Genomic DNA, 12,845 nt, shown 5'->3' on the forward strand with positions numbered 1-12,845 from the left:
ATCTGTTGCATTTTTATATTAAGAGTCAAATGGCATTGGCATGTTCGTCAGAGAGGACACCGTAATGAGATAAGCATCAAACGCTTCTGTCATGATTTAAAGAGATGGAGTCCAGACAGGCTACTTTAGGAATTGTTCTGAGTAGACGTATAGAGAATCAGCGAACTCACACACCCCAGTAAAAGCACCCGCCAATCAAAGCTACGAGCATACGCCAGACACAAGCAAATATTTCTCCTTTCCTTAAAGCGTATTTAAAAAACCTAAGCTTTCCGAAAGTAGGCTATAAGATAATGATTTGGCAAGGAAAGTACGAGGGGTACAGCTATGCTATAATGTGAAGATGAAATTGACAATCATTAAAATGGAAACGAATACACTCAATATGCCCGTAACCTATTTATCAGCAACGCTGATTATCGAGGGGGAGTGTTGGAAAGCTTTTTCAAATACTGTGACGAAGTATTATCATTTTGAATGGATATATATATATATATATGACATTACATCAAAGTTGGATCAGCCTGTAGTGTGGTTTTCCACTTTAATTTTGAGTGTGACTCCAAATCCAGACCTCCATGGGTTGTTAAATTGGATTTCCATTGATTATTTTTGTGTGATTTTGTTGTCAGCACATTCAACTATGTAAAGGAAAAAGTATTTAATAAGATTATTTATTTCATTGAGACCTAGGATGTGTTGTTTAAGTGTTCCCTTTATTTTTTTGAGCAGTGTGATATATATATATATTTATAAAAAATACTTACTTGATATACTTTGAGGTGAATGAAAAAATGTCTTATTATTGGTGGACATGGTGAGTTAAGACGGACATCCCCCAAATGGGCACTTTCCTATATGACATTTGCGAGAAGCAGGCAAGGTACTTCTATGCGTGCTCAAGCGCACGCACCGTCAACATTAACAGGATCGAGAAACCAGACAGATGCTCACGTGGCGCACATAAACGATGGTTTGTAATGAACCCAAACTCGTTTCTCACAAGTATAGCAGGTTGTGAACTCTGCAAACAACGTTTCCACTCCGAGAATGAGAACAGTAAATGACTAATACACGCGTTCACAAATTTCTGAAAGAAATTACAAACGGTAGGCTACCGCATGGGCATTCATAAAAGTGCATTGTGGGCCTACACTGTATGTAGCCTAGGCTACTATTCTACTTTGCGGGGATAGGACGGTGGGAATTTTGTCTCGGCTAGGGCGGCATATCGGCCAGGACCGGGCCTGATCAGTGTTGATTAGTCTATAAATTAAGAAATTATTCTGTATCAAATTATACCATCCCAGTTTGGAGAGGATTGGCGCATTGTCCATTTGACACAACATATTGATAAACATCCTTCCTCCCAATTAATTTTCTTTGTGAAAATTCAGAGCAGAATCTGAGATGGCAAAAATATTCCCTGTCCACACTGGTGTGGAAACACCCTATAAACATTAGGCCTATTCTCCAACTTGTCTAGGATTTAGACCTAGCTGCCGACCCATGGTATTGAAACTCAATCAAGTTCATTGTTCACACACACACTTACAGAACATGGGGCTGCAGCAGTTTGCCCCCTGTTTTGCATTTGGCTTTTAGGTAAGACAGAGTATTGCTTCTGGGCCAGTAACTGAAAGGTCGCTTGTTCGAATACCGGAGACGACAAGGTGAGAAATCGGTGGACTTGCCCTTGAGCAAGGCACTTAAACCTAATTTGCTCCAGGGGCGCCATATCCTATGGCTGACCCTGCAAAACATTTAACTGCACCTATCCGGTGTATGGGACAACTTCTGTAGCCTTTCTTTTAGGCTTGTTGTATCGATTTACAAGCCCCAACATTTAGAATGACCTCTAAAATTGTATGACTCACGATAGTTCATTGAGAATCCAAATTAAATGGTCCAATTGTGTACTAACAGCAGCGGGAGACCAAATTTTATGCTTGTCCATATATTGGTGTTCTACCCATAGAAATATATAATCTAGAATATATAGATTATATTTCTATTGTTCTACCTGTATTTTAGGCTATACCCAACTCAAGTTCATGGTCAGAAGTATTTGTTGACTCTTCACTTGTTTCCTTGTGTGTATTTAGGCGTGTGGGCGTCTGTGTGTGTGTGTGCGCGTGCGCTCGCTGGGGTGCGTGTTTGTCTCACTCCTGTCCTCTCGCTCTCTCCCCAGGTCTCCCCATGTCCGTGAGCCGTCGGCTGCGGCTCTGCGGCGCCCCACCCCTGGATTGGTCTGTCACTACAGTTCAGACCCCGTGATTTCCCCCCCTCTCTCCTCCTCCCCCCTGTCCCATCCCACCCTCCCCCCTCCTTCTCCCTCCCCCCTTCCCCCTCCTCCCTGCGCGCCGCTGTGCTGGACGTCATGAGCATAGTAATCGCGCTGGGAGTCACCACACCAGAAACGTCCTACTCAGATATGGCTGCTGGATCAGAGTGAGTACCACAGGGGAGGAGGGGGTTGAGGATAGGGATGCTAGGGTTTGTGTGTGTGTGTGTGTGTGTGTGTGTGTCGTCTCTTTTCACAACCCAACAAGCCATGTGCGGTAGTTCAAAACGTTTCTAAACTAGCTATTGCTTTGTTTTCACTGTGGTCAGAATCAGAAAGTGTAGGTCACAGTGAATGCCTTCCAAGCTAAACCAGGAAGCTGGGGCCCACCACAGACAGAATTATGCTTGGGCGGTATCCTGATTGTCATACTTTCATACCGACCTTGCCATACCAGGATATTCGGTAATATCAGCACTGAACACAGGGTGCTATTTTCAAACCCCACTGAGACTTTTTAATCCAATACTAACAATTACATGTAATATCCCATAGAGAATGCTAACAAGTGCATTGTGAACATTTTATAGTGTCGGAGCTAAATTATTTGCAGGACAAACATCCCAGCTCATAAAGTTATACAAGTAACTCAAGAATGCTACAAAGTTTGCTGCATGCACAAAACAAATATTAGACAGCAAGACTCTTGATAAGGAGGAGGTTCTCTGCTGTTACCAAGCGACGCTTCTTCCAAAATCAAGCTAACAAGTTAATAAATCAGCAAACCTAATGCACAACTGCTGAGCATTCAGCACATTTTTAGACCGTTAACTTAATAGTTAAAAGAAATCCAGCTTCCAAACATTTAGTTGTGAATGCCATACTGTAACTAGATCACCTGGCGCGTGCTCTCGTCGTTGTGTGCTTGTAAACAAATGCCACGTGACTAGGGAGTACCAGTAAACTTCATAATGAAAAATGTTTCAGGTGAAATGAAGAATGATCTTCTTTATCTGCTAACGTATTGTTCAAGTTGACAGCAGGTATTTAAGTAGCTACAAATATTCACATTTATTAAAAAAAAAATGTTTAAATTGTTTTAATGGTATTGAAAACCTATCCCGTGGTTATTTCCATATACCGCCCAAGCCTAGACAGAATACAGGAGTACTACCGGATGCCTTTCTATTAGTGATGCAGGCGTCACTACAGTCCATGGTTCGAATCCAGGCTGTGTCACATCCGGCAGTGATTGGAAGTCCCATAGGGCGGCGCACGATTGGCCCGGGTTTGGCTGGGGTAGGCCATCATTGTAAATAAGAATTTGTTCTTAACTGACTTGCCTAGTTAAATAAAGGTTACACACACATACACCACACTGACCAAAAAGTTATTTTGTTGGCATTTACATATGTCCCCATTACCAGTAAAACGTAATCAAAACCTATTCCTTTAACTTGCTGTGCTGTTTCGTTGTTAATTTGTTCAGTTTCATTGTCAACCAGGATATCTCATACTATGGAACACCGTTTGGGTCTTTGTGTCAAATAACACTATTTGACGTGTCAAATAAGCTTGTTGACCAATCTGGACCTGAAAATGACTGCACGTCACATAATAATTTAACGCATTAATTTTTTTAACGTAGTTATTATTACACTATCACTCGTATTTCCTGTGTTACGTTTCATCGATACGTATGCTATGATGCTGGTATAGTTGTCTCGCGCACCTACAGTGCTGGTCAAAAAAATGCAAGCAATGTTCATCCCCAAAAACATAGCAAAACGACATCCGTTTCAGTAGCTAGCTAACTATATAGCTAGGTGTCGTCTAAAATGTGGTCAGACCCATCTATGTGAAGCTAGCCACAATAAGAATTAGCCACAATAGTGGACTTTGCGGGTAGCCTTCAAAATAAGTATGTCATTGACAGTGACGCAAATGAATACAAATAGTACAATTATGCCATAATTGAATAGATCATGCTAAATGAGTTTGGAATATTAATATAAAATCAACAAAAGACAATTTGTTAATTTGTCAAATCTGAAATCACACTGGATGTATTATACTTTAGAATTGCGTTTAGGGCATACTTATTTCACTGTACAGCCTTACCTATGGATTGTGGATCAATGACATGGAGTATCAGTCAACTCAGTGACACCCAGAGAACATTAACGTTGTAGCTCTTATTGCGGGACTCTGAAACAACTGTGAATTGAGCCACATGTGTTATCAACCTATGTGTATTGAACAGTATTCCCGAAGAAAACCAATACTGCATGGATGTTTTGGAGTCTCTCTGAGGATGATGTTGGGGAAAAAATATCTTGGGTATTGAGTAGACTGGGAACCCATTTCATTGATCCCCAATCCTTAGGTACGGCTGTACAGTGCAATATGAATGTCAATACACACAATAGGCTGACTGGGGAGGTGAGTCCCGCCATAAGAGCTACAATGCTAATATTTGCGTAAACTCTTCACAGTTGTGTTCTGTGGGTGTCACCGAGTAGACTGACCCCATTTCATTGCTTCACATTCCAACCTTGTTTTAACATTATTTAGTCTAAATATGGCATGATTCCACCAATTGTAACCTTCTGCGGCACTTTCAAATAGGGACTTTTATTTTGAAGGCAAACCGCTAAATTCCACTGTTGAGCCTAATCCTTATTGTGGCTAGCTTCACAACACAACCCGGTCCGGTCGAGCCTCACTAGCCTGCTTATAACGTTAGCTTTGAGCAACACGGATAAGTAGCTGGCTAGCTATTTATTTGAAGTTCAATTTCAATAGGTGAACAACGTTACCTACGTGATACTTACTCACAAGGATTCCTAAATCATTGCTAAGAATAATGAAAATGACTGCAGTTTCTACTGGTCATTGTTTTCAGGCTGGCTGTATTGCTGCTAGCTAGGTATCAAGCTAAAGCTAGCTACCCCAGAAGTTGCGGTCAAACAAATAATGCTTCATTACCAACGTGGTATTGTAAATGCGTCGTTCGTGGCCGGTGTTTGCTTGTTTGCAGACTTTTTTGGTACAGCTTTGACAGTGCTACTGATAGTAGTGGTGGCGCGTGGCTTGCACATGCAAATTCAGAACACACAACATTCTATAATAGAACTGATATTGGACGTGTCAAATTTAAAAGCTTGGTATCTTATGACACGCAAAGACACAAACGGCGTTCCATAGAATGTTTTGAAGCCAATAGCAGTGAAGCTATTACTGTGTAACTCCGTTAGGGCAACATGTTTACCGGTGCTCATCACCGGAACGGTTCATTTTCAAGGGCAATGAATGCCATTTATCTTGGCGTTAATGGTTTTCGCCTTTTGAGTTGTCTTGCTGACTTTTTTTTTACTCTTTCAAATGACTGCTCGATTTGTTGATTGCTCGATCCACACAGCAGACATCGTGGTATAGATTAGGAATGCTGTGTTGCACGTGTAGCGCAAAATTTTACATAGTCATTACGTCTTGTACCTACGTTATGTAGGTATGCACGTCAGCTTTGAGATCGGTTTTGCACACCGGCGTTTAAACGAGACATCGGGCCGATCCCGATGTTGGCATTTTCAGCTAATATCGTCCGATTCCGATATGTTCACCGAGATATCGTGCATCCCTACTTTCTATCTATGGGGCAGAAGGCAGCGTGAGGGACCATTAGGATCTGAACCCTCCTTCCCCTGTCAGGCCTTGCACTCAACCCAAATGACACCCTATTCCATACATACTGCACTACTTTTGCTAAAAATGAATAGGGTGCCATTTGGGACGGAGTCTGTAACTGATCAGTGATGACCCCAAGGATGGATTTAGGGTGGCTGAGGCTAAATCAGACAAGTATTGGAACAAGGGCCAGCTGCTCTGCTGAGTGCTGTATGAGGAAATGGCTCCAGACTGCACAGGGAAAACAACCTGAACCCAGTGCTCCTACTACCCTGTAGGTGAGCCAGATGACTGAGCTTCTATGGAATGTAGCTGGATCAGGCTCTTTCCCCTCCCCCATACCCTCCCTTCTAAGAAACCCAACCTGACTCAGGGGAAGGCATGCAGGGTGGGGGATTTCACCTCACATGAAAACAATGAGAAACAGAAAAGCAGACATGGGCGACATTTAGAAAAATCACCAGCCGGGATGTAATATTTTCTTGTTTTGACATGTAGCCTTTTGACATTTGATATTGTTCGGCAGGGTTACGTGTACCAGGACTGTTAGTTGTTGGGTAAAAAGACAAGGTTCTCTTCACCCCCCCACCAAGACCTCTGCTAAAGGGCAACGGGGGAGTTGCATAACACGCATCATGGCCGCTGACATTCCATTTCCTGAATTGTCATCGTTCACCCAGACTTCCCTTGGCTGTTGAGGATGTTTTGGGCTGTGGCGCCATCTAGTGTACACAACAGGTCTAGGAGATATCACCTTAGAGTTGTTTACAAGTAAAGCAGGTTAATGCAGGAACCCCCCCAACATGGTAGTATTCATCAAGACAAACTATACCAAGACGTTTTGTGATGATAAGTGACAACGGGCATGTCTTATTGGCAAGTTTAGGTTGTCTTCTGTTGTTTTTCTGTTTTCAGTCTGTTGCGTTATGTATATGACCAAGCTTAGCTGCTTAGTAGTTAGAAAATGGCTTTCCCTGTAGTTTTGTTTACTCTTTCTCGATATGACATTTCGTTCTAAATCTCCTAACTTTTCCCTATATCTGGATCTTGTTCTATCTTTAACTCCTGCATTTCTCCAACTTTTGTTTTACACTCTTTTAAGGGTCAGACACACTGAGAAATTTGACTGCCGGTAGGTACTTAGTACCTCTGCCCAGAATGTCGGCAGTTAACTTTTTGTTGTTCACAAAGAACAGTTTTGCCTCCGATTTGCTTCATTTAAGTACTCCAGGCCACAAGGTGGCAGTAGCTTGTTTGGCTTGTGCATGCTGGAGCTAATGTAAGCTAACTAGCAAGCTGCTCTGTTACTTATTTACTTGAAACGAAAGTCTATGGAAGTGAGACTGTCCTTGTGTTTCTTGGCTATTTAAACTGAACAAAAATATAAACGCAACATGCAACAATTTCAACGATTTTATTGAATTACAGTTCATATAAGGAAATCAGTCAATTGAAATAAACTCATTAGGCCCTTATCTATGATTTCACATGGCTGGGCAGGGGCGCAGCCATGGGTGGACCTGGGAGGGCTTAGGCCCACCCACGGGAGAGCCAGGCCCAGCCAATCAGGAATGAGTTTTCCCCCACAAAAGGGCTTTATTACAGACATAAACACTCCTCAGTTTCATCAGCTCTCTGGGTGGCTGGTCTCAGATGATCCCGCAGGTAAAGAAGCTGGATGTGGAGGTCCTGAACTGGTGTGGTTGCACGTGGTCTGCGGTTGTGAGGCCAGTTGGACGTACTGCCAAATTCTGTAAAATGATGTTGGAGGTGGCTTATGGTAGAGAAATTAACATTCAATTCTCTGGCAACAGCTCTGGTGGACATTACTGCAATCAGCATGCCAATTGCACGTTCCCTCAACTTGAAACTGTGGCATTGTTTTGTGTGACAAAACTGCACATTTTAGTGTGGCCTTATTGTCCCCAGCACGCGGTGCACCTGTGTAATGATCATGCTGTTTAATCAGCTTGATATGCCACACCTGTCAGATGGCTGGATTATCTTGGCAAAAGAGAAATACTCAGTAACAGGGATGTCAACAAATGTGTGCTCAACATTTGAGAGAAATACGCTTTTTGTGCGTATGGAACATTTCTGGAATCTTTTTATTTCAGCTCATGTAACATGGGACCTACACTTTACATGTTGTGTTTTATATTTGTATAGAGAACTAGTGTAGTTAGCAACATTATAATTAAATCACAATGGATTTGTTTTTTGAATGAAGCAGCTGCCTGTCTGTCGAGTCGATGGAGTAGCTAGCTGTGTTGTGCTAAATGGCGACGCTAGCAAGCGAACTGACACTGGCAGTATGGGATAATGGAGAGTGAATTCAATTATTTATTGGTAAAGCATTTAGTTCATCTTTGTTCTTGCAAGAGAAGGAACAGCCTCCAACTGTGCTAAGTACCTATCAGCAGTCCGATTTCTCGGTGTGTCTGTTTCCATTACTCTTTTACTGTCCATGTATGTTTCTCCTGCTTACCGCTTTCGTTCTCTCTCCCTCTCTCAGCCCTGAGTCAGTGGAAGCAAGCCCTGCCGTGAATGAGAAAAACTACCCCAACCACAGCTGTGTGAGTGCACAGAGTCATGGGTATCGGGGACTACCATATACTGTGAGTACACCGCTCTTTTCTTCCTTTATCACAATGTGGCCAATTTTATAGGCCAGTCTCTCTCATATCTGACTATCAACATTCCGATCAAGTACCTTTTTTGTAAGATGTTCCTTATGGACTTTTCGGCAGTATACTAAATGAATGTGTCGGCCCATGAGCGCGTAAGGCCAGTACTGTTGCAAGCGTAGTCTTACATCCGAGAGGAAGGAGAGTCCCGCATGACATGCTAAGTATCTAGAAAAACGTAGCAAAATAGTCGGCGCAAGGCTTCAATGCTATGAATCGCTAATGCTGATTAACACGTTTCCAGCGCCCTCGTGCGTTTTTAGCTAACATGCTGTATTGTCACGTACCATTTTGTTTGCCCTCATTTTCATTCGTCTTCCATTTTCCGTTTCCCCCTTCCTCTTTTTTTTTTTTTTGTACCTGAACACCCATTGTTTGAAGATGCAACAGTCTTCCGTTGTGTGTTGTCAGGATCACAACTATGGCGCGCCCCCTCCCCCCACCCCACCCGCCTCACCGCTCTCCCAAACCATCATCCCTCGAATGGAGCTCAACGGCGTGGCACGCGGCCCTACCTCCCGCTACCATGACAACGGCCACCAGGAGGAGAACTCTGCTGACAGCGACAGCTCGTCGGAGGAAGAAGGGGCCGTGGCCAGCTGGTGCCACTGCAGCCTGACTCAGGATGGCTTCCTCATTAAGTGCGAGAGCTGCAGGTGAGAGCCGGCAGTAGCCATTTTGAGAAAAGGTTCTGAATACATGGTACGCTCTGTGTGTGTGTACTGTTGAAGTCGGAAGTTTGCATACACCTAGCCAAAGACATCTAAACTCAGTTTTTCACAATTCCTAGTAAGCATTTCCTGTCTTAGGTCAGTTAGGATCACCACTTTATTTTAAGAATGTGAAATGTCACCATAATAGGAGAGTGATTTATTTCAGCCTTTATTTTTTTCATCACATTCCCAGTGGGTAAGAAGTTTACATACATACACTCAATTAGTATTTGGTAGCATTGCCTTTAAATTGTTTAACTTGGGTCAAACATTTCGGGTATCCTTCCACAAGCTTCCCACAATACGTTGGGTGAATTTTGGCCCATTCCTCCTGACAGAGCTGGTGTAACGGAGTCAGGTTTGTAGGACTCCTTGCTCACACACGCTTTTTCAGTTCTGCCCACAAATTTTCCATAGGATTGACGTTAGGGCTTTGCGATGGCCACTCCAATATCTTGACTTTGTTGTCCTTAAGCCATTTTGCCACAACTTTGGAAGTATGCTTGGGGTCATTGTCCATTTGGAAGACCCATTTGCGACCAAGCTTTAACTTCCTGACTGATATCTTGAGATGTTGCTTCAATGTGTCCACACAATTTTCCTCATGATGCCATATATTTTGTGAAGTGCACCAGTCCCTCCTGCAGCAAAGCACCCCCAGAACATGATCCTGCCACCCCTGTGCTTCACGGTTGGGATGGTGTTCTTCGGCTTGCAAGCCTCCCCCTTTTTCCTCCAAACATAACGATGGTCATTATGGCCAAACAGTTCAATTTTTGTTTCATCAGACCAGAGGACATTTCTCCAAAAAGTATGAACTTTGTCCCCATGTACAGTTGCAAACCGTAGTCTGGATTTTTTTATGGCGGTTTTGGAGCAGTGGTTTCTTCCTAGCTGAGCGGCCTTTCAGGTTATCTCAGTATAGGACTCGTTTTACTGTGGATATAGATAATTTTGTACCGGTTTCCTCCAGCATCTTCACAAGGTCCTTTGCTGCTGTTCTGGGATTGATTTGCACTTTTCGCACCCAAGTACTTTCATCTCTAGGAGACAGAACGAGTCTCCTTCCTGAGCGGTATGACGGCTGCGTTGTCCCATGGTGTTTATACTTGCATACTATTGTTTGTACAGATGAACGTGGTACCTTCAGGCATTTGGAAATTGCTCCCAAGGATGAACCAGACTTGTTTTGTTTTTCTGAGGTCTTGGCTGATTTCTTTTGATTTTCCCATGATGTCAAGCAAAGAGGCACTGAGTTTGAAGGTAGGCCTTGAAATACATCCACAGGTACACCTCCAATTGACTCAAATGATGTCAAATGATGTCAATTAGCCTATCAGAAGCTTCTAAACCCATGACATCATTTTCTGGAATTTTCCAAACTGTTTAAAGGCACAGTCAACTTAGTGTATGTTAACTTCTGACCCACTGGAATTGTGATACAGTGAAATAATCTTCTGTAAACAATTCTTGGAAAAATTACTTGTGTTATGCACAAAGTAGATGTTCTAACCGACTTGCCAAAACTATAGTTTATTAACAACAAATTTGTGTAGTGGTTGAAACGCTTAGGTTGGAGTCATTAAAACTCGCTTATGTAAACTTCTGACTTCAACTGTGTGTGTGTATCTATCTACGTTAATGGTGGGTCACCACTTCTATTTGTCTTAGATTAATAGACATAGTATAAGTCATGTGTATATATATCACCTTGCTAAAGGCCTATAAGATCTGCAATTTCCTGATTGTAATGTTCTCATTTCTGTGAGTTCAGGGGGCTAGACAGGAGGAAAGGACTGGACGGCCAACGCCGGAAACAAGAAAATGTATCAGGTATGGTGAATGACAGACTACATAACATACATCTCACTGTGCGTATTCCAAGTATGGAAAACGCATACAGCCACCACATTAATGCATTGGTGTTACGTATATACATGGTGCCACTTGGCCTCAACTAAACCACGTAAACTCCATGGGCCAGTTTTCCTGGACACTGATTATGTTTAGGGCTTTTCACACACATTTCGTAGCTATAGTACGAATCCGACTTTGGATTTATCTGTTACGTTGTATTTTTCGCGTTTGGTCAGGTTGGTTTCACATTGCCAAATGTTAAACAACCATGTGTTCATACGAGTAATTTGTTTATTGGAGAAAATGGTAGTTAACACTGAAAGATTTATCAAGAAGCATAACTTGTGTCCCAAGCTTCATAAACTCAGCAAAAAAAGAAACATTTTTCAGGACCCTGTCTTTCAAAGATAATTTGTGAAAATCCAAGTAACTTCACAGATCTTCATTGTAAAGGGTTGAAACACTGTTTCACAATTAATGAACATGCACCTGTGGAACGGTCGTTAAGACACTAACAGCTTAGACGGTACGCAATTAAGGTCACAGTTATCAAAACTTAGGACACTAAAGAGGCCTTTCTACAGACTCTAAAAAAACACCAAATGAAAGATGCCCAGGGTCCCTGCTCATCTGCGTGAACGTGCCTTAGGCATGCTGCAAGGAGGCATGAGAACTGCAGATGTGGCCTGGGCAATAAATTGCAATGTCCGTACTGTGAGACGCCTAAGACAGTGCTACAGGGAGACATTACGGACAGCTGATCGTCCTCGCAGTGGCAGACCACGTGTAACAACACCTGCACAGGATCCGAACATCACACCTGGAGGTACAGGTACAGGATAGCAACAACTGCCCGAGTTACACCAGGAACGCAAAATCCCACCATCAGTGCTCAAACTGTCCGCAATAGTCTGAGAGAGGCTGGACTGAGGGCTTGTAGGCCTGTTGTAAGGCAGGTCCTCACCAGACATCACCGGCAACAATGTCACCTATGGGCACAAACCCACCGTCGCTGGACCAGACAGGACTGGCAAAAAGTGCTCTTCACTGACGAGTTGTGGTTTTGTCTCACCAGGGGTGATGGTTGGATTCGCGTTTATTGTCGAAGGAATGAGCGTTACACCGAGGCCTGTACTCTGGAGCGGGATCGATTTGGAGGTGGATGGTCTGGGGGCGGTGTGTCACAGCATCATCGGACTGAGCTTGTTGTCATTGCAGGCAATCTCAACGCTGTGCATTACAGGGAAGACATCCTCCTCCCTCATGTGGTACCCTTTCTGCAGGCTCATCCTGACCTGACCCTCCAGCATGCCACCAGCCATACTGCTCGTTCTGTGTGTGATCTCCTGCAAGACAGTAATGTCAGTGTTCTGCCATGGCCAGCGAAGAGCCTGGATCTCAATCCTATTGAGCAAGTCTGGGACCTGTTGGATCGGAGCGTGAGGGCTAGGGCCGAGTGGGGTAACATCTCACAGCAAGAACTGTCAAATCTGGTGCAGTCCATGAGGAGGAGATGCACTGCAGTACTGTTACTTTTAATTTTGACCCCCCCCCCCTTTGTTCAGGGACACATTATTCAATTTCTGTTAGTCACATGTCTGGAACTTGTTCAGTTTG

General features: G+C 43.3%; 1 protein-coding gene across 6 annotated transcripts in view; it reads left to right on the forward strand.

Annotated features, from left to right (window-relative positions):
• The window catches only part of LOC106565254 (histone-lysine N-methyltransferase SETD5), a 51,352-nt gene that overhangs the window by 20,100 nt on the left and 18,407 nt on the right, over nt 1–12,845 (forward strand). For 3 of the 6 annotated variants that reach the window (XM_014132154.2, XM_014132155.2, XM_014132159.2), the window contains exons 2-5: nt 2,192–2,451; nt 8,487–8,589; nt 9,040–9,314; nt 11,146–11,204. In XM_014132154.2, the coding sequence (XP_013987629.1) occupies nt 2,381–2,451; nt 8,487–8,589; nt 9,040–9,314; nt 11,146–11,204 (508 nt within the window). In that variant the 5' untranslated portion in view covers nt 2,192–2,380. The remainder of the gene's footprint in view (nt 1–2,191; nt 2,452–8,486; nt 8,590–9,039; nt 9,315–11,145; nt 11,205–12,845) is intronic. The other 3 variants (XM_014132157.2, XM_045691430.1, XM_014132156.2) reach the window with 2 other exon arrangements.

Source organism: Salmo salar, chromosome ssa12 (assembly GCF_905237065.1).
Source record: "Salmo salar chromosome ssa12, Ssal_v3.1, whole genome shotgun sequence".
Taxonomy (NCBI): domain Eukaryota; kingdom Metazoa; phylum Chordata; class Actinopteri; order Salmoniformes; family Salmonidae; genus Salmo; species Salmo salar.